The sequence below is a fragment of the Pieris napi genome, chromosome 6 (genome assembly GCF_905475465.1).
Source record: "Pieris napi chromosome 6, ilPieNapi1.2, whole genome shotgun sequence".
Classification (NCBI taxonomy): Eukaryota; Metazoa; Arthropoda; class Insecta; order Lepidoptera; family Pieridae; genus Pieris; species Pieris napi.
In genome coordinates this window covers 8,513,332-8,531,703 of record NC_062239.1, presented here as the reverse complement: position 1 = coordinate 8,531,703, position 18,372 = coordinate 8,513,332, and the positions used below count along the sequence as shown (strand labels likewise).

At 33.6% G+C, this 18,372-nt stretch overlaps 2 protein-coding genes and 2 long non-coding RNA genes across 6 annotated transcripts; 2 read left to right on the top strand and 2 right to left on the bottom strand.

The window, feature by feature from the left end:
• Positions 1 to 257: 257 nt before the first annotated feature.
• Positions 258 to 2,629, bottom strand: LOC125050279. Its single transcript, XM_047650010.1, has 2 exons — positions 2,193 to 2,629; positions 258 to 2,012 (listed from the first exon to the last, which is right to left on the bottom strand). Exons 1-2 carry the CDS (start codon positions 2,294 to 2,296, stop codon positions 299 to 301), a joined length of 1,818 nt encoding a protein of 605 aa, XP_047505966.1. The 5' UTR covers positions 2,297 to 2,629; the 3' UTR covers positions 258 to 298.
• Positions 2,630 to 3,158: 529 nt separating this feature from the next.
• Positions 3,159 to 5,513, bottom strand: LOC125050283. Its single transcript, XR_007117122.1, has 2 exons — positions 5,353 to 5,513; positions 3,159 to 3,936 (listed from the first exon to the last, which is right to left on the bottom strand). It is a non-coding gene; the product is annotated as an uncharacterized LOC125050283 (long non-coding RNA).
• LOC125050282 lies at positions 4,173 to 4,601 on the top strand. Its single transcript, XR_007117121.1, has 2 exons — positions 4,173 to 4,404; positions 4,496 to 4,601. It is a non-coding gene; the product is annotated as an uncharacterized LOC125050282 (long non-coding RNA).
• Positions 5,514 to 6,204: 691 nt separating the features above from the next.
• On the top strand, positions 6,205 to 15,592 carry LOC125050280 (exostosin-3-like). 3 transcript variants are annotated; one of them, XR_007117120.1, is made up of 5 exons: positions 6,205 to 6,558; positions 6,973 to 7,092; positions 8,300 to 8,801; positions 11,228 to 11,358; positions 12,240 to 12,373. XR_007117120.1 is itself a non-coding variant. In XM_047650011.1 (4 exons), the coding sequence occupies exons 1-4, from the start codon at positions 11,317 to 11,319 to the stop codon at positions 15,468 to 15,470; spliced, it is 360 nt and encodes a 119-aa protein (XP_047505967.1). In that variant the 5' UTR covers positions 11,013 to 11,316; the 3' UTR covers positions 15,471 to 15,592. The 3 variants fall into 3 exon arrangements, 1 of the variants encoding a protein (XP_047505967.1); XR_007117119.1 differs by having other exon boundaries at positions 12,233 to 12,360; XM_047650011.1 differs by lacking the exons at positions 6,205 to 6,558; positions 6,973 to 7,092; positions 8,300 to 8,801; positions 12,240 to 12,373 and adding exons at positions 12,557 to 12,759; positions 14,842 to 14,934; positions 15,449 to 15,592 and having other exon boundaries at positions 11,013 to 11,358.
• Positions 15,593 to 18,372: the final 2,780 nt, after the last annotated feature.

The window sequence follows — 18,372 nt, the reverse complement described above, 5'->3', positions numbered from 1 at the left end:
TTTTTAAATAAGGAGAAAAATATTACTTGACTAATTTAAATGACCTTATAATAAACAATTGAAGATTACAAGGATACTGAACTAATAACCAACTGAAAAAATTGGATTTGGCGGTTATTGATAATGACACACGGATCTGACGGAGTTTGTTTCTGACAGAAATGGATGTGGCGGAGATCGATGCCAACTACGCTAGGTCATTGTCAACTTACAGGGTGTTCTAAAATTACAGATTAAGAGAAAGTAAAACTACCAAAAATTATAAATCTGAACTTTAATTAATATCGCAAATATTGTATCAAATACAATTGTCACTTTCTTCAAGCGGTACGCATACTAGATCTTCACGTTCTTCGGAATTGTCATTATTAAGTTCAATGTCCCTATAGTAAGCTAAACTCTCAATAGTTCTCCAGTCTTCGCCAAAGTGCTTCGATAACAGGTTCGAGACATCAGCAATTTTTTTTATATTAATTTTATTCCCCTTTCGTCTTATTACAGGTTCCAATTCCGCGCAACGTCTTCCTTTCTTAGTCACATATTTTGGCTGAGTACATTCGCTTCTGTAGTTTTCCTCTCCTTGTACGCTTACATTCTGGCGTCCTTTGTGCAGTATAAATCGTTTGCAAGAATTAAATTTGAAATGCCAGCTGCCAGGAGGTTTACATACATTAGTCACTTCGTTCTTCCAGTCATACACTTCAACATCCACACCCAAATGTTTCACAATAGTTGCGTGTTTTGTAAATAAATTTACATACATTTGTGGGTCGCATATGACTGACATCTTCTTTACTTCCTTTTCAATTTTCGCGAATACCCTGTCGGGCGGTAAGAACGAATGTCCAACCATGGGGAATATAATTTCAAGTTTTTTTACGTGTGGTGGTGCGTTTGAATACAACCATTTCATGCACATGCCCACTAAAATTGTATTCTTATTCTGACCGCCGCAACCGTCAGCAAACAGTCTTACTCTTGTTTTATCGCTTGGGATATCCAAGCTGATCAATGTGTCGAATACTGCACTTGCGATTTCAGATGAAGATTTTGCATGCTCATTCTCACACCAGTAATAAGTTCGTACGTTATCTAAAGCAGATTTAGAACTACCAATAACAACTGTAAAATTGCTCATATTGAACTGCCTACTAAAGTAAGCCGCTTGGTCGGGCAGTTTAGGCAGCGCGCTGTTTTTTTGGCAATCGAATGACAGTGATATGGTATCATGTTCTTCCTTTCTTAACAAGTCATAAAAGGCTTTGGCTTTCATGCTATGTAACCTTTTTTGGGTTATGTAAATCTGTTTCTCTTGGCCGTTAGTAGTTTCTATTTTCCGTTTTAATTCAAAACATCTGGAGCAAGTATCTTTCAAGGGAGAACCAAAACCAACATTGTACTTGCGGTTAAAGATTTGTCTGAAAAATGACTGTTTTACCTTTAGATAGGGGGTACTTGCAACTTGCTCTTCATACATTTTCCACAGCTTTTTAATATTTAATTCAGGTGGCAAGTACAGTCTTACAGACGATTTGGCCCTGCAGTAATGAGGTTCAGCTGCTTCTATGGACTCAATAAATGTCATTACACTTCTTTGCCTCTGCGCATATCGATCTTTTTTGTGGTTTCCACCTCGATTCTCTTTAGCAACACTGCCTCCATCTTTATAAGATCTCTGTAGAATGCCTGTAACTCTATCTTTCCCCACTTGTAATATTTTAATAAAAGCACTTTTGCATACCCTGACCTGTTTGTGAGGATTTTTAATTGTGACATAGTATTCTGCACTTAAATTCTTTGGTCCTCTAGACTGATCTTTGAGCCTTTTTCTGTGGCATTTGGAGAGACGGCAATGTTTTAGTATAAAGTTGTCTTGGCTGACTTTGTTGTTCAATTTGTAGAAATTCTGGTGAAACCGAGCAACATCTTGCGTTTTTAGTGTAAGGCATTTAAAAGTAGAATTCGTTTTGTGCTTACATTTTGGGAAAGATGGCAGTTTTTTCGCAGAATATCTGAAAATAAACAATACATAAATTAGACACGAATCCGTTTTTAGGGTTCCATACACGAAGGGTGCCAAATGGGACTCTATTACTTTGATTCTGCCTGTCTTAAAATACTATCTTTGGAACCATAATAAGTACACATCCTGTAACACTCTGTATAGCAAATCCTATGGAAGTTTCACTCACCGCTCACATCGTTTTTTCTCACTTTTCCAGTTACTTTTGTTGACCCCTCGCTTCCTTGCATGTTCCGGAAGAACTGATTCTATTTTTTTTAGTAAATCGGACATTTTTTTGATGAAAATTCACGATATAGCCGGCACGAAATCACAAGCAAATGCATGAGCGGCCATTACTATATTTAGTAACGCCATGACGGTTTTCTGTCAAAATGCTTTTCTCTGATTGGCTGAGGTGGATCTAGCGGCTTTTGATGTTGTCTTGTCAAAGATCTGGCGTGTTTTGAAATGAAACGCAAAAAAAGTACGTGAATTAACTAGGATTTAACTGGGTTTGAAAGATTATATATATTATTGGACCATAGAGCTCAAGATACTGAATCCATAGACTACAAAAGCTTATTTTTCCCCAAAACTGGATCTGGCGGATTTTGTTTCTATACGACACAAATAAAGAGTGAAAATAAGGTTGACTAGAAGTTGATAAAGTCCAAGGAATTAAAAAACAATAGAAAAAAAACGTAGACTAGTGTGAACACTGAAATTAGAGTTTGATTTAAGCTTTAATTAGGTTTGGTGTTTTTGCTTGAACATTTTTAATGTCAATTTGAAAGCAGATTTTTATATAAGTGTAGATTTTATTAGTGATTTGCTACTAGTTGGAATTATCTCTGTTAATGTCCATCAAACAATTTCAGTTTAAGTTAGAGTCATAAAGGTTGATTGTTTATAATATATTTATAAAAAAGAGGGATTAATTAAAATTATAAAATAGAAATTTAGTCTTAAATTATAACCCTTAATCAACCTTTGACTCCATATTGATGCTCCAACATCTTAGATATAAAGTTAAGTTTGATGCTTATTTTAAGTTAATATTTATGTCAATTAACTTTTGGTTATATCAGTGATTTGCTACTAGTGAATATGTAAATGCAAAATCTGTTTAAGTAAGAAATGAATAAACATTGTATGTTATGTATTTGTCAGTTTTATTTTTGGTAATTTACCTGTCTTCTTTAGAAGGAAAAGCCATTAAAGTGGTTCACAATATTAGTTTATTTTACAAGAATATACAGATAATGCATATATGAATGACCCGTACCTACTAATAGTTAGGAATATTAAACAAACAGGTAGCAAAAAAAAAAAGTTTCAGTTATGGTTATTTTTTATTAAAATAAGGCACAAATATGTTCCTTAACATAATGCAGTCTACATAGAAAAATAAGCATATGTAACAACTTATTAAACAATACAGACATTACTACTGAACAAACACAGGTGCATCAAATTAAATGCATTACTACCTAATGTAGATGTATTCATATTTATATATGTAGATAATTAACTTATAAATGTAAGTGTTAGTTTGCAGCAATGTCAATATCTTGTTTGTGTGCTGTTATATACAAAAATTGTTCAATTCATAAAACCTAACGTTAGATGTTGTGATAATTTCATAAAATTACTATGATACCTACAGTTACTATGAATACATCCTGGGCAATTAAAAAAATAGTGATTGTTTCCTTAACACAACAATTGTAAATAATAATAGTTATTGTAAAGATATAATTCTTCCCAAAATCTACAAATGCAGTTTGTTTATAATAATGTCTCATTAACATTCAAACTGCTGAACTTATTAAGATTAAATGTAGAAGAACATAGTTTCAGTTACTGTTTCCTGTTCTTGAGGTAATGTTACATAACCAACCATTATTTCATACTCCATAGCTTCTCTTTTTCTGAAAAGAAAATATTTTAGTTAGTACTTTGATCAAATAGAAAACTGACAAACTAAACTGTAAGATCGGTCCAAGGTTTGTTCAATAGGTAACTTTAGTATTAAAACTCTTTACTTAATTTTAAACTTAAAAATATACTTAATTTGTCACTGCTGCTTATTGTCAATTAAAGTTCTTAATAACCAAACAATGTTATAGGTCTACCAGAATCTGATGGCAAAAAAAAAAATTAAAAATTAGCGATTTTCATATGGCAACAAAAAAAAAATTTCAGTTGTCAACTGAAATTTCGAGGAATTGTTTTTGTTTTGGCTTCAAATTTCCTTTAAAAAGTGGTGAAAATGTCGAAGAAACCTCTTCGATCGCAAGCAAGAAGTATTGTTCTCAATGTTTATCAAAGAATACTTGATCAACAAGGTGCAGAACATGCACAATCATCGATATTGAGCTATGTGCAAGTGTTGACTGGTTAGTAGGAATGATACGTCTTGATACTTTGGTTTATTGGATTTTCGTGTGTATTATATTATGTAATTATATAAACTTTGGTTTATTTCAGGGGTTTCTAATACTACCATAAGACGAATTGTTGCCGAGGGCAGATCTAACAGAGGCGTATTTAGTACGCCCGGTAAAAAGAGGAAAGGTGGTTTTGATTTAGAATTGAAAAAAAACCTAAATATCAGATAGATGAGATTTTTAAATCACACGGCCACGAAGTCTTGAGGCTCCCACCTTATCATTGTACGTTAAACACCATAGGATTAATCTGGGGAATAATGAAACAAAAACTTGCGGGTAAAAACGTTACTATACCTGCAAGTAACATAAAATTTTTAACAGAGATGAGATTTAAGAAGCTTACTCTCAAGTTGGGATCGATGAATGGCGAAAATCTTGTGAACATCTAATAAAAATTGAAAATCAGTTCATAGAACAAGATCAGTTAATTGAGATGCAGGAGGATAGGTTTATCTTAAATACTGCGTCTTCCTCTTCATATGAAGACTTTTTTATGGATGTGCAGTATTTGGAACCATTTTCAAGTTCTAATAGTCTATAATTAATTAATAAACTCATGAACAGAATAATTGGAGTTTTCATCTAAATTTCAAACCCCAAATTCGCCACAGTAAAATTTTCAAAAATTATCCTTGATCATTGGATAAATTTGTATATTTGCATGTATCACATACAATCAGCCGCTTTAAGGGAAAAAAAGTATCAAAACGTTTTACACCAATTTCCCCAGTATTGCTAGCGTCAATTTCTTTTTTCCCTTTTTGCCATCAGATCCTGGTAGACCTATAGTAACTCCCAAAGGACTTGAATTCAATCTTCTCATTCATTAACAATATTATAATAACTTCTCTAGTATATTAACTTAGTAAATAATTAAAGAAAATATCTGCTTACCATTCCTTAGTATTGCTCACTAGATTTCATATTTCCAAAGTTCATGAAGTATAAATCCACTTTATTTGATTAATATAATCAATATTATATCATTAGCTTCTATTATAGTTACAATAAAATATATTTAGAACTTCTAATTATGTTCATTAGTGACTGCTTTATCATCTGAAATATACAAATAAAATGTACACTAATTTTACTTTGTGATTACATAATATATGCAATATTAAATGGTATATGTATTTTTCAAATTAAAGAACAATTTCATGAACTTACATGCAATATAAATATCAATAAGAGATATCCAATATAACTAGGATTTACCTCTACTAATTTGCTGATTTTCTTGATATTTTCATATTTATCTGTGTCTATTATGTTATCCTCGCATTGATTCATAGAAAAACTAAAACTCTTAACTTAAAAATATTAACTCTAGTTTAAATTATTATAATTACACGAGAACGTTAAAAAAAGACAGATAATAAATTAAAACCATTTCGTTAAAACGTCCAAAATATGACATGTTTTTAAAACGGTAGCCATTAAAGATGGCAATAGTTGTACTTAATTATTGCAAACAGCAGCTTTTGAGATCACGCTAAAACATGGCGGAGAAACGCCGTTTTTTCTACACTGCCGAAACATTAATTGGCCGTTGGCTACCGAATAGCGTAAGCGTTAATGTGTGTCTTTTCGTAGCACTGTCATGGCGTCGCTTATTGTATCCCGACTCACGCCTTTAGGGCCTAGGCTACCGACTGTCGACACGAGCTGTCATTTTCATACAAATTTAGTTTTCGACTTTCTACATACACTACTGTTAAGCCATCTTGGCTAGACCCCCTGAGAATCAAACGAAACGTCAAAAGCGTGTTTTTTGTGTATTTTAAATTTTATTATTTCGGAGGCATTATCATGAGATTATTATGGTTAAAACGCAAATAAACAAGTTTCAGTATATCATAGACGTATTTTGTCAATTAAAATGCGGTGAAAACACAATAGCCTATTTCATGTGAATATTTATTTTTCTCTAATGTGTCTAATAACAAGAGTTACAGTGAATTAATTTTCTCGTCAACAATGCATTTACACGATAAAATTTTCCAGTGGTTAGGGCATATTAAACTCTCTCGAGTCATATTAATGGTGTCTGTGATATTATTCCTAGTTCCTCTAGTTACTCATTATTATTTATCTAAGGTAATAAACCTTTACTATGCAAATAAATTCTTACATTGCATCCTTCATAAGAAAGTTGTGCTTTAATTACTTTTTAATTCACAGAAATGTGTGAAACATCTTATTTAACTTTGTATACTGCATGTGTCTGTCATTATATTGATAGATCTATTTGATTGAAGTAGATTCTAGTCTTATAACAATATTCCACAACAAAAACAAATATTAATTCTTTCATGCCAAAAGTGTCTTGATGGAATAGGGTTGACTCATTTCTGTTTCACTCATTGTTTTTCTGGTTTCAGATGCCTGGGTAATTCTGTTTCAAAAAATTACAGATTTTAGAAAAAGTAATGAGCAATTTATCTGCAAAAGCCTTATATGATTTGTGAATCATCAATATAATATTATTAAAGATAAATTTCTTTTTTTTAGTATGAATCATCTTCAATGCTAGGATTAAATGCAATGCATAATTTAGATTCATTAGCTGATATATCAACTGTAAACGCAGATGACTTAAAACTTAGAATAAAAGAAATGTTAAGAATCAAGGTATGTATTGTTATAATGTATTCAATAGATTTTAAAGAAGACACAAGTTTGTGTGTTTAAAAAAACACCTTTTGTCACTAGTCCTCTCTTTAAAGCCTCAGCCACCATTGAAATACTGGGCTAATCTATCTTCTACATAATGAATGACATACATTTTCACGGTCATTTAAAATAACTATGCTCTTAGAAGCTTGGTGAGGTCAGCAAAGAGAGACGGTACTTTACTCTGGGGTATAACTTGGAACTATACAATATGCACAAATTTGGCCCCGCACATACTGTTCTCACCTCTGGACAGGAGCTTCCCAGTACTACTTTGTTCCATGTGAATCGAATCGTCGACAACCAGTCACTTTCCGAGTGCCTTGTTCCATTGGCGTGTTGTAGAGATGTGAGGTCTCTTTGTAGCTTCAATCACATATGCCATGGAGATTACAGATGGCCTGCATCTGAGTTTCATCATCAGACGTCAAGCAGAATTTCTACCCATATCACCTCTTTTTTTTTTTTTTTAAAGCATAGGGGGGCAAACAAGCTTGCGGGACGACCAAAAAGGGCAGTCCACGCAGCCCATAGACACCCATTTTTTTGTTCTTTACTGAACATTTTTTTGCGAGCCTTCTGGCAGTGTGAGTTGTCCATGGACACTTAATATCAGGTAAACCTGTTCTATAAAAAGCCCAGAGTCTTCTATTTCTCTAGCTCTTTTTTTTTAGATCTGTGTCTTTGTCTGGGTTTTCTTAGCTACACAGTAAGTGTTCAGTTAGTATGGGGGCCCAGTATGGGTACTATATCTATTCTATCCAAGCAGTTTGGGCATCTTATATCACTTACAATAATTGTAAGTGATTCGGAGAATCTGTCATATCAGACACTTCGCCGATCAGTTTGATCCTCACAACCTGCTCCAGAACTGAATATCCTCAGGTGTAACAGTTCCTTTGGGACCATTCAAGTATTACGTAAGCACTCTGGGGGGAAGGGGATTTTCTTATTTGGCGATTACGTAATTATTTCCTTTTTTACACATATTACCCACACATTGTCTAGCTTGAAAACTAATTGCATTGGAGGATTCCTACAAAAAATTGACGAAAAGAGTGGGGGGGTGAGGGGCTGTGTGTATAAATTGCAGTAAATCTGCTACATAATACATGAACAGCCCCTTTAATAAATATAGTAATAAAATTAAAAATGTATTTTTCAGGCGTCAGTGTCCACAGAACTTCGTGAATTGGAGGAAAGACGAAGGCGTCTACAGAAAGAAGCAGCATTAGCGGCCGCAAAAGCTGATAGTGTAAAGACTGAATACGTTAGAGCATCAGCGGAATTGCAGCGCTTGAGAGTGTCAGCCGATCAAGCCAGGCTAGCACAGCTGGAAGCCATTCGTCGGGACTCCCCAGAATTGGCCCCACCAGATCAAATATTACCTTCTCGCCCCCACCTCCATCCTTCCCCCTTAAATCTTTTATTAGAAATTAATTGTGGTATGCACTCATGTTTTGATCACTCAAGATGCTCACTTACCTCTAGCTTTCCGATTTACTTCTATGACCCTGATATATATTCACCGTTGGCTAGTGCAGAGATTGATGGTTTCTTGAAAACGACACTGCGACAGACTTTAAGTTATAATGCGCAATTGACACGAATGAGGCCTGTTTATATCTCGTGCTTATTGGGGAAGCGATTCCAAGCACCAAGACTCTGTAAGTTTTTATTTTATTCTTAATAGCAGTGTTGGCCTAGTGGCTTTAGCGACTCTCATCCCTGAGGTCGTGGGTTCGATCCCCGGCTGTGCACTTTGGACTTTCTATGTGCGCATTTAACATTCGCTCGAATGGTGAAGGAAAACATCGTGAGGAAACCGGCTTGCCTTAGACCCAAAAAGTCGATAGCGTGTGTCAGTGATTTCCTACTTGCCTATTAGATTGACAAATGATCATGAATCAGATACAGAAATCTGAGGCCCAGACCTAAAAAGGTTGTAGCACCACTAATATATATTTTTTTTCTAATCTATAAATGGACTGGACTACATATAATATCCAACACAAAAAATATTTTAAACCAATTAGTTTAGTCCACCAAACTTACTTTTTAAGTGTAATTTAAATCTTTATATTTATTTATTGTTTAGTAAAAAAAATGTATGTGATTATGCAACATATCGACGTAGGAAAGCATATTTGCTGTAAGTAGACAAAATACCTAAAGTGACTTTTTACTGCCATTAGAATCAGAAAAAAAAACCGCATCGAATGTCCCGGGTCCTGTGTTTCTACGATGAAAAAAAAATTACATACGCCGTTGAAAACGCCCGTACTTATATTTTTTTTAGCAAGATTAAATGCTGTATGTAGACCAAAATCCAGTCATTTTAGACAATTTGTACTTACAGCAAAAGAAAAACTGCATTTTTTTCTTTACAAATACTTACTTCTTCCCATTTAAAAACTTAACGCTACTTACAGCATTTCTGCGGCGTGTGATTTTTACATTTGTTTACTTACAGCAGTTTTTTTTTTCCAATTTACGACATTTTATTTCAACCAAACATTACATTACCAAATGACCCACTGCATTTCTAGATCTAATCATAATTATAAACTAATCTTACATCTTGAATTGCAATTGAAAGTACCCAAATACATAAATTTACTGCACACAGCATATTTACCGCCTGTAAATTGATAATATTTCCGCGCGTATATTTTTCTTCCTTAGTTACAGCGTTTTAAAGGTTTGTGATTTAAAAAACTGTTTGCTGTAACTAGCCAAACACGTACTTATAGTAACTTTGGATAAAAAGTTTACATTGCAAATGGTGACTGGTAGTTAAATAAATATATGTTTCAAAAATGGTAGCAATATCATGGATAGGTTCGACACTATTAATTTTTTTCCGAAATTAATTAAGTTTTTTGGCTCTGGTGAACAATTGCAATATGTCTACTTACAGCAAATATGCTTTCCTACGTCGATATATTGTTTACATTTTATGTCCACTAAAGAATTGATTTTCATTACAATAATCGCTTGCGCAAAGGAACAAAGTCGTAACGCACTATACGACTATTTTAATGTTTTCACATTTTTGACTTGTATGATAATAACTGAATTTTTTCGGATTTTTCTGTCCTTATTCTACGGAAATTTTTGTGTGCCCACTATTAGTACGAGTTTACCTAATTTTACTTTTCAGAAATAGATCGCATCAATCGTAAAGATAGTTTTAGTTTAGATTGTAATTCTACCTAATAATCATAAATGTTAATGAGACAGTTTAAAAACAGTTAAATAGTGGTAATAATATATATGTTACACCAAGGTCATATTTTCGCGAAAGATTGGTAATAAATTAAAACGTTCTAGACATCAAAATTACTGTCGTAATGTGGTTACCGTGTCGTCCGTAATTATGTTTAAACAGTGAAACAATCGTAAATCGCTTATGCTCTTCAGTCTAATTAGGTAAATTACTGTAATTTACATTTAGATATTTTTTAATAATTTAAACTAAAATATATATTTTTTTATTTATAAATAATTAAATAAAAAAATTAAACTAAATTATAATATAAATAACAACTATGTTTAAATCGTAATGTACTTTGTAACCTCGTAATAATAGCCATATTTTAATATATATGCCATAATATCTAATATATAAAATTCTCGTGTCGCGGTGTTTGTAGTTAAACTCCTCCGAAACGGCTTGACCGATTCTCATGAAATTTTGTGTGCATATTGGGTATGTCTGAGAATCGGACAACATCTGTTTTTCATCCCCCTAAATGTTAATGGTCGTCCACCCCTAAATATACTTTTTTTTTAATTTTTAAATAAAATTTTTTTTTTATTTTTTTATGATTCAGCATTAAAAAATACATACAACCTCAAATTTTCACCCCTCTACGATCAACCCCTGTTTTTTATTACAAATGATATACATGGCAAAACGACGTTTGCCGGATCAGCTAGTTTTAATATATATACCATCTTTTAATTTTTACGACTTTGTTCTCCGGGGCAAGCTATATATACTAGGAATGAAATACATTATACACACAGAAAAATATTATACTTGGAAGATGTGTGGGTATGTGTGCGACTAAAACCTATTCAATTTCAGATCTACAGAGCCATATAAAATGCTAAACGATAATATGACGTCATAACCCCACCAGCTTTGGGGCCACCGGGTGGTGATGTTTGGTCCGAATGTGCCCCAATGGCCCCAACAAAGAGGAAATATCATCTAAGGTACATTAGATCTACATTGCGGTTGTCATTTGAATTAGGGTGAATTTTCTACTAGTATCTTTTGTGTTCTAAAATTTCTAGAATTCTTTCTTCTTCAAGAATATTTACGCCCATAATACAGGCCTAGTGGCTTCAGCATTCAACTCTCATCCCTGAGATCGTAGATTCGATCCCCGGCTGTGCACCAATGGAATTTCTTTCTATGTGCGCATTTATCATTCGGTCGAACGGTTGAAGGAAATCATCGTACGGAAACCGACTTGCCTTAGACCCAAAAATTCGACGGCAAGTGTCAGGCACTGGAGGCTGATCACCTACTTGCCTATTAGATCAACAAATGATCATGCAACAGAAATCTGAGGCCCAGACCTATTTTTTTAGATTCACTGATTTATTTTTTATTTTTAATGCAGGTAGCGGATAAATTTAAACATTTGTATAGCCAAATATAATTTTCTATTATCATTTCAAGAATTTAGTATTAACTAATTAGTTATTAGAAGTTATTTAGTTAGTTTAGAATGCAGAAATGTATTAAAGAAAAGCTGTGTAAAAAGGCTTACTATAAAGTTAACGATTATCTAATTGATAAAAGGGCCTGGGACTAGTGCTAGACAGGCTACTTCTAATTAATTTGCGATATTTGTTTTAAAATAAGTGTTGTTTGATGATTTGCTATTTTAAAAGAGTACCGAGAGTTTATTACGCCAGCTTTTTCTCTCGGGCTCTCTCTTCTTTGCCGATGAGTAGGGATCTTTACAGATTCAAATTTAGTGATACCTTTATCTTATGTTCCATAATAAACATTTTTTTTATATTGAAATTACTTTACACTTCAATTTCCAAAACGCTTGTATGTATAATAGCGTTGCAGTTTTCAGGGCTCACATTCACCAGCGACCGCATCCAATAAAGACAATGACAAGCAATTGATTGAATCACTCCAAAACATTGCCAAAGCGGCGCCATCTTCTGACGTATTCTTCTTACAATTCGAATGCGATCCGTCAGTTGAGAGACGGGCGATATTCTTAAATTAAGTATATGTATGTTTTTCGGATTGTTATATCGAGATTATCCTTTTCAAATTTCATCAAAATCGGTTTAGTAGTTCATGTGAAATGTGAGGATCTATCGATTTTGTACTTTTTTCTCCTTTTTGTCAGGTATTTTTTTCAATTATGTTTCTCTCTTACAGGTGGTGGTAGTGTGGAATGGTGTGACCGGTCCCTCTCCATCAATGACCTGGTCAGAATCCGGGGCTCCAGTGGCGGTTGTTCGAACTCCGCTGAACTCTTTGAACAATCGTTTCCTTCCATACCACCTCATCGAGACTGAGGCTGTATTGTGTGTAGACGATGATGCCCATTTACGACATGACGAAATAGTTTTCGCTTTCAGGTGTGTATACAATTGGACTATTCGACGGCTCATTGGTCTAGTGGTTAGTACCCCTGACTGCGAATCCATGGGTCCCGGGTTCGATCCCCGGCTGAGACGAACATCGATGTGATGAGCATTTGGTGTTGTGCTTAGGTCTTGGGTGTTTAAATATGTATTTATATGTATATCTATCTATATATGTATGTATATCCGTTGCCTAGTACCCATAACACAAGCTTCACCAGCTTAGCATGGAACTAGGTCAATTGGTGTGAATTGTCCTTTAAAAAAAAAAAATTATACAATTATATACACACACATACAACAAACTCCCAAGCGAAATTAGAGAATTATTCCTGAATAAAGTCAAAACTCTCATTAAACGTAAATTAATCAATAACGCTTTTTATACATTTGACGACTATTTAAATGATCCTAATCCTTGGATATGATTTGCTCCAGTTCAAACAATTTGTATGACTCAATACTCGGTTAAAAAAGAGTGGCGGAGAGTTTCTTGCAAGTTCTTCTTCTCTCTACGCACTTGACTTGCGAACTGGTAGTAAATGTAAATTTTGAATCAATTTAACAAATTTTCTGATGACGTTCATATGTGTACGTGTTTACCTATATGTATAAAGTTATTTTGAGTTTGTGTTATATGCATACACACAATTTCCACCGTGGATTTTGTGTACGTTCTGTCACTGATTATGAAACCCGAACTGTTTTAAGATATAATTTCTCTAAAAAGAAACAAAGAATTTATTTAATAAATTAAGAAATTTTAGAACAAGTTCTTTGAGGTATTGTGATGGACTGGATAAACGATAGGATCTCATAATTTTTTTGTTATTAAAGTACACCCCATCATATAAAATGCACTTTTTACATAAGTATATGTTAAGTACCACTTATATATTCTAAAATACATGACAATTACGGTGAAAATAAATTTTAGAAAAAAAAATTACACTTCTAATTTTAGTTATTACTGCTATTTTTTCATTCAAAATTCTTCACGTGTGCATTAACTTTAATATTAATTATTATTTCTGTAATATGTATGTATGTGTAAGCAATGTTAATAATTGGCAAAAAAAATCCGAATCTAATCTAATTGGGGCCCTTATATTGTGGAGGTCCGGGGCTGTAGCCTCTGTTGCCCTTTCCTAAATCAGGCCCGGAGAGACCGACAAACTTTATTTAGGGTCTGTTTCACAATGTACGGATAAATTCTACATAAGTTCCAAATTAGCTATTTATTACTTATTGGTAGGATAAACACTATTGTTGCGTTTCACGACTGTCAGATAGCGCTATTCGTCACATAGAGTCCATCATAAGCTATGAATCCGATGAATGTCAAATAGCACAATTTATCTTCCAAATAATTTATGTGTTGCATAGCTATTTGGTACTTTATCCATACATTGTGAAACAGACCCTTAATACAAGAAATCTTCCAAACCATTTCAGATATATTACACTATACAAAATGTTTTTAATGTTAAAAATGAAATCATTCATAATTTTGTGAACCTGTACAAGTAATAACGTAAACAAACTTTTAGAGAATTCATAAAGGAGTAAAAAAGCTTTATTATATTTTTATTATTTATTAAGAATTTTTAGAAGTTATTTGTGTATCAATTTTATAATATTACTAGTAGACTCGGCCAAGCGTTGCTGTGGCTAAGATTTTTGTTGTATTACATAGTAGTAAACTATTCAAGAGAAACGGCAGGACAACACCTATCCACCATGCTTTGTTGGTGGTAATGACATTAAATTGTAGCTTATGTGAAACGTTGGTACTTTTAACACAGCGCCATCTGTTAGAATTGTGACTATCAAATAATAAACAAATATTTTGCAATAAAATAATATTGCGGGTATAAATTGAGATGTAAGCTATCGTATCTTTTAAGTTGGATCAAACTACACACGGTGTGCAAATTTGATTGATATCGGTTCGGTAGTTTAGGGAGTCCATCGCGGACAAACAACGTGATACGTAATTTATATATATTAAGATTAAGAATTTTTAGAAGTTGTTTATGTTTCAATTTTATAATATGATAATTGATACAATTTCAGAGTGTGGCGTGAACATCGCGACAGGATTGTTGGACGATACCATGCATGGGATTTGAACTTTAACAACGGGTTCCTCTACAATTCTAATTACAGGTAGTTACTTATTCTCTCAATAGATGGCGTTGCTCGTACAGTCACGCGCGGTATCAGTACTGTTTGATTTCTTATTAATACAACCATTAGGTTTTTTTGTTGAAATTAATTTTAATTAAATGTATGGAATGCATTTAAAAAATTAGCCCCAATAACCATTAAATTATTGCTGATACAAATTGCAGTTGTATATTTTTTATAGAAATAGGTAGAAACGAATGTCAAAGATTTCTTTAATATTTATTATTAAGAAGTTTTAAATGTTTAAAGTAATATATATACTACTTTCGATAATAATAATAATGACTATGGAGTCATTATTATTATCGACCATTGAATAGTCGTTAATTTATAGATCTAGCAACATTGACAAATTAAATAAACCATTCGTATTAACGGCCTCGAACCAATTCGACATTATTATATGACAATGACAATGACAGCTGACACTAACACAATTTCTTCAATATTAATTATAAAGACTACAGACTATCAAATATTCGTTAATTTGCAGATCCATCAATATTGATAAATAAATTAAACCATATAACGGTTTTCAACTAATTTGACCAAATGATGATGAATGACAATTCCTTAAACATAAATAATAATTGCTATGCATTTACCACAGACTATCAATCCTTAATATTGTTTATTATTATCTTGTTATTATTATTTTCTTGAATTAAATATCAATCTTTGTATTTATGTAACAATATAATCATTATATATGAATTTGCGTTCATATATATTTATTTACTTGAATTAAAATATCAATCTTTATATATTTTTTGTAACAATATAATCATTATATATGAATTTGATCCCATATATACGAACAAATTGCATTAAACCGGGAAACCAAAAGTGTTTTAAAATTAGATCACAAGTCTTGTCAACTCCGATATGTTCATGCTCGTCATGGAATACCCTCAGTAAGCTAAGCCTGTGACCCTTACGGCCTGGCCACGGGGATCGGCGAAGCGGGAGGCGAGGCGACCATTCACGCGGCGCCGTTTGCAGGTCACGCACCAGTCACGTTCGCCGCTGCGACCAGTAAGGAAGTTCGACATCTAAATGTCTTTATCGAAATCATCTCGATATTGCTTGGAAAGTAATAGCTTTTGATTCAAGACCATATATTATTTGAAAGAGATTATGGAGTACATGAATTAAATAAGATTCGAAGGTATAGATGGAGAATTCCACAAGAAGTATGAGAAATACAGAATATATCCAGATTTTGTTTTTTTAGTATAACAGAATGAGTATTGAAACCTTCGATTATATTCTAATCAATATTCAACCAGAGTTGGAGAAAAAAGTTAATGCAAATTGAATTTTAAGTGCCGCTGAAAAATTTTTGTTGACATTAAGGTATATTCAATTTATGCTGTGGATGGCCAGACTTCCAAATACCTGGTCTTGCCAGTATTTCAATAATAAAAAACTCTGTATTCATTTTTCGCCGCGAAAACGACTTAACTTATTTAATCCCTGCTCTATTCGCCGCGACTGCCGCTCAGGGTGGGGACAGTTAGATAAGTGACCTTTAAAGAATATGGTGGCGCCATCTACTATATTTCTCCAGAACCTAGTAGTTATTTTATTTGCCTATAGATGTCACTGAGACAATAATTAACAAAAAACACATTTATTAAGCTTTCTCAGTTTCATTACTATTATCATAAAATCGAAGGAAATTAGCATAAATACATAAAAATAACAATCTGAAGACTTCTTAAAATTTGGCAGATTTTATGTATTCTGGCAACATTATTTTGTTTTTGTGCACGTGTTTTTCTGTCAACTCAACAACTGTCTTGCACAATGAATTTCTGTAACCGTCTTTAAAAATAAAAGTCGGTGAAAAGTTTGTTACAATACAAATTTGTTGTGGCGATTTTGTATTTCAGAAAGAGCGTTGAGTTGAGCTGTAAGGCGTCGTCCTAATTGGGAGCGATCGTACGATGGCGCGATGCGTTTTTCATCTCACGATCAAAGTGGTCGTGCGATGACCTAACAGGTGTCCTAATAGATCGCGCGATGTCCATCGTGTGATGCCCTCGCGCGTCGAAGCATCGCGTAGTAACCGATTAGGACACTCAAAAGAGATCTGTTGCTTTGATTACATGATCGCACGATCAAACGCATCGTACGATCGTTATTAAAGCATTTCATGTGCTCGCACGATTACTTGAGGTTCAAATAGGACACTCTGATGAAATCTGTATGTTTGAACTCATCGCACGACGAGAACGCATCGTGTCATCGTGCGATCGCTCCCAATTAGGACGACGCCTAAGAGTCCTCCATTTTTACTGTTGACACTGTTGACTCCGTTTGTCTGTATACCCAATATCCACTTACTATTGCTAAACTCTGCAACAAATTGGTGGATTGGTAATGAATGGAATAACTTATACGTTCATCTTGTTCATCGAACCAACATTGCAACCAAACCAATCTTTTCAGACCCTACAGTGCAATCTTTTCCGAAACCAGACAATTTTCAAAACATGGAATACCTTTGTCGGTGGCAAATTGGAAACTGAGTCTGACTATACCTACTACAGCAAAAGAAAAGTTTGTGACAAACATTTCACAGACAGGGATCGAAACCGTTACAAGAGACTTAATGCACTTGCCGTCCCATCACTTCATTTGTTGGGTAAGTTTCATCAATAAACCATTACTTAACTTACAGAATTACTATAGTCGAATTTTTAATTAGACGAAGTAAACTGACGTTTACGGTGTTGTCAGTTTTTAATGAAATAAAAATAGTGTTGTGACAAAGTAAAAACCCCTGAATGAATGATCGGTGATGGCACTAGTCGCCGCGCCGCGCTTTGTAATAAGACGTCAAAAAACTGATTGTAGTTACATAGTACTAGTACCTAACTTATATCAGTGCACTTTTATACAATTTTGAAATAGAAATAATATTCTTTTATTGTTTGAAATGATTGACTATTCACACTCATTGTTCATTCATCTGATTGAACAAGAACTGAACGCATCACTATTACTTTAAATATGGCAACATTATTTTACAAAGTGACATTAGCTACTGTCAGTTGGCTTCGTCTAATTAAAAATACGACTATAGTTAGAGGTTTCTAATAGAATAGGGTTCTATACTTGTCAATGATTTGTTATCTTAATATTATTCTTACTATTTATTTATAAGTTAGTTAAACTGTGGGTCAAGCGTCTTCAACTCTTCGTCAGTTGTGTCAGTCTATCGTCCCATTGACACTACAGAGCTGAAGACGAGAGAGTGGGTTTGTGGAATCACCATCATCATCAACTTAAGAATTGGCCCACTTTTGGGACTTGGAGACAGGCCCCTCACATAAATTATCCATTCTATATTCCACAATAAACTCCACTTTGGTTTAACAGACTAAACTATGAGCTGAATTAACCCAAATC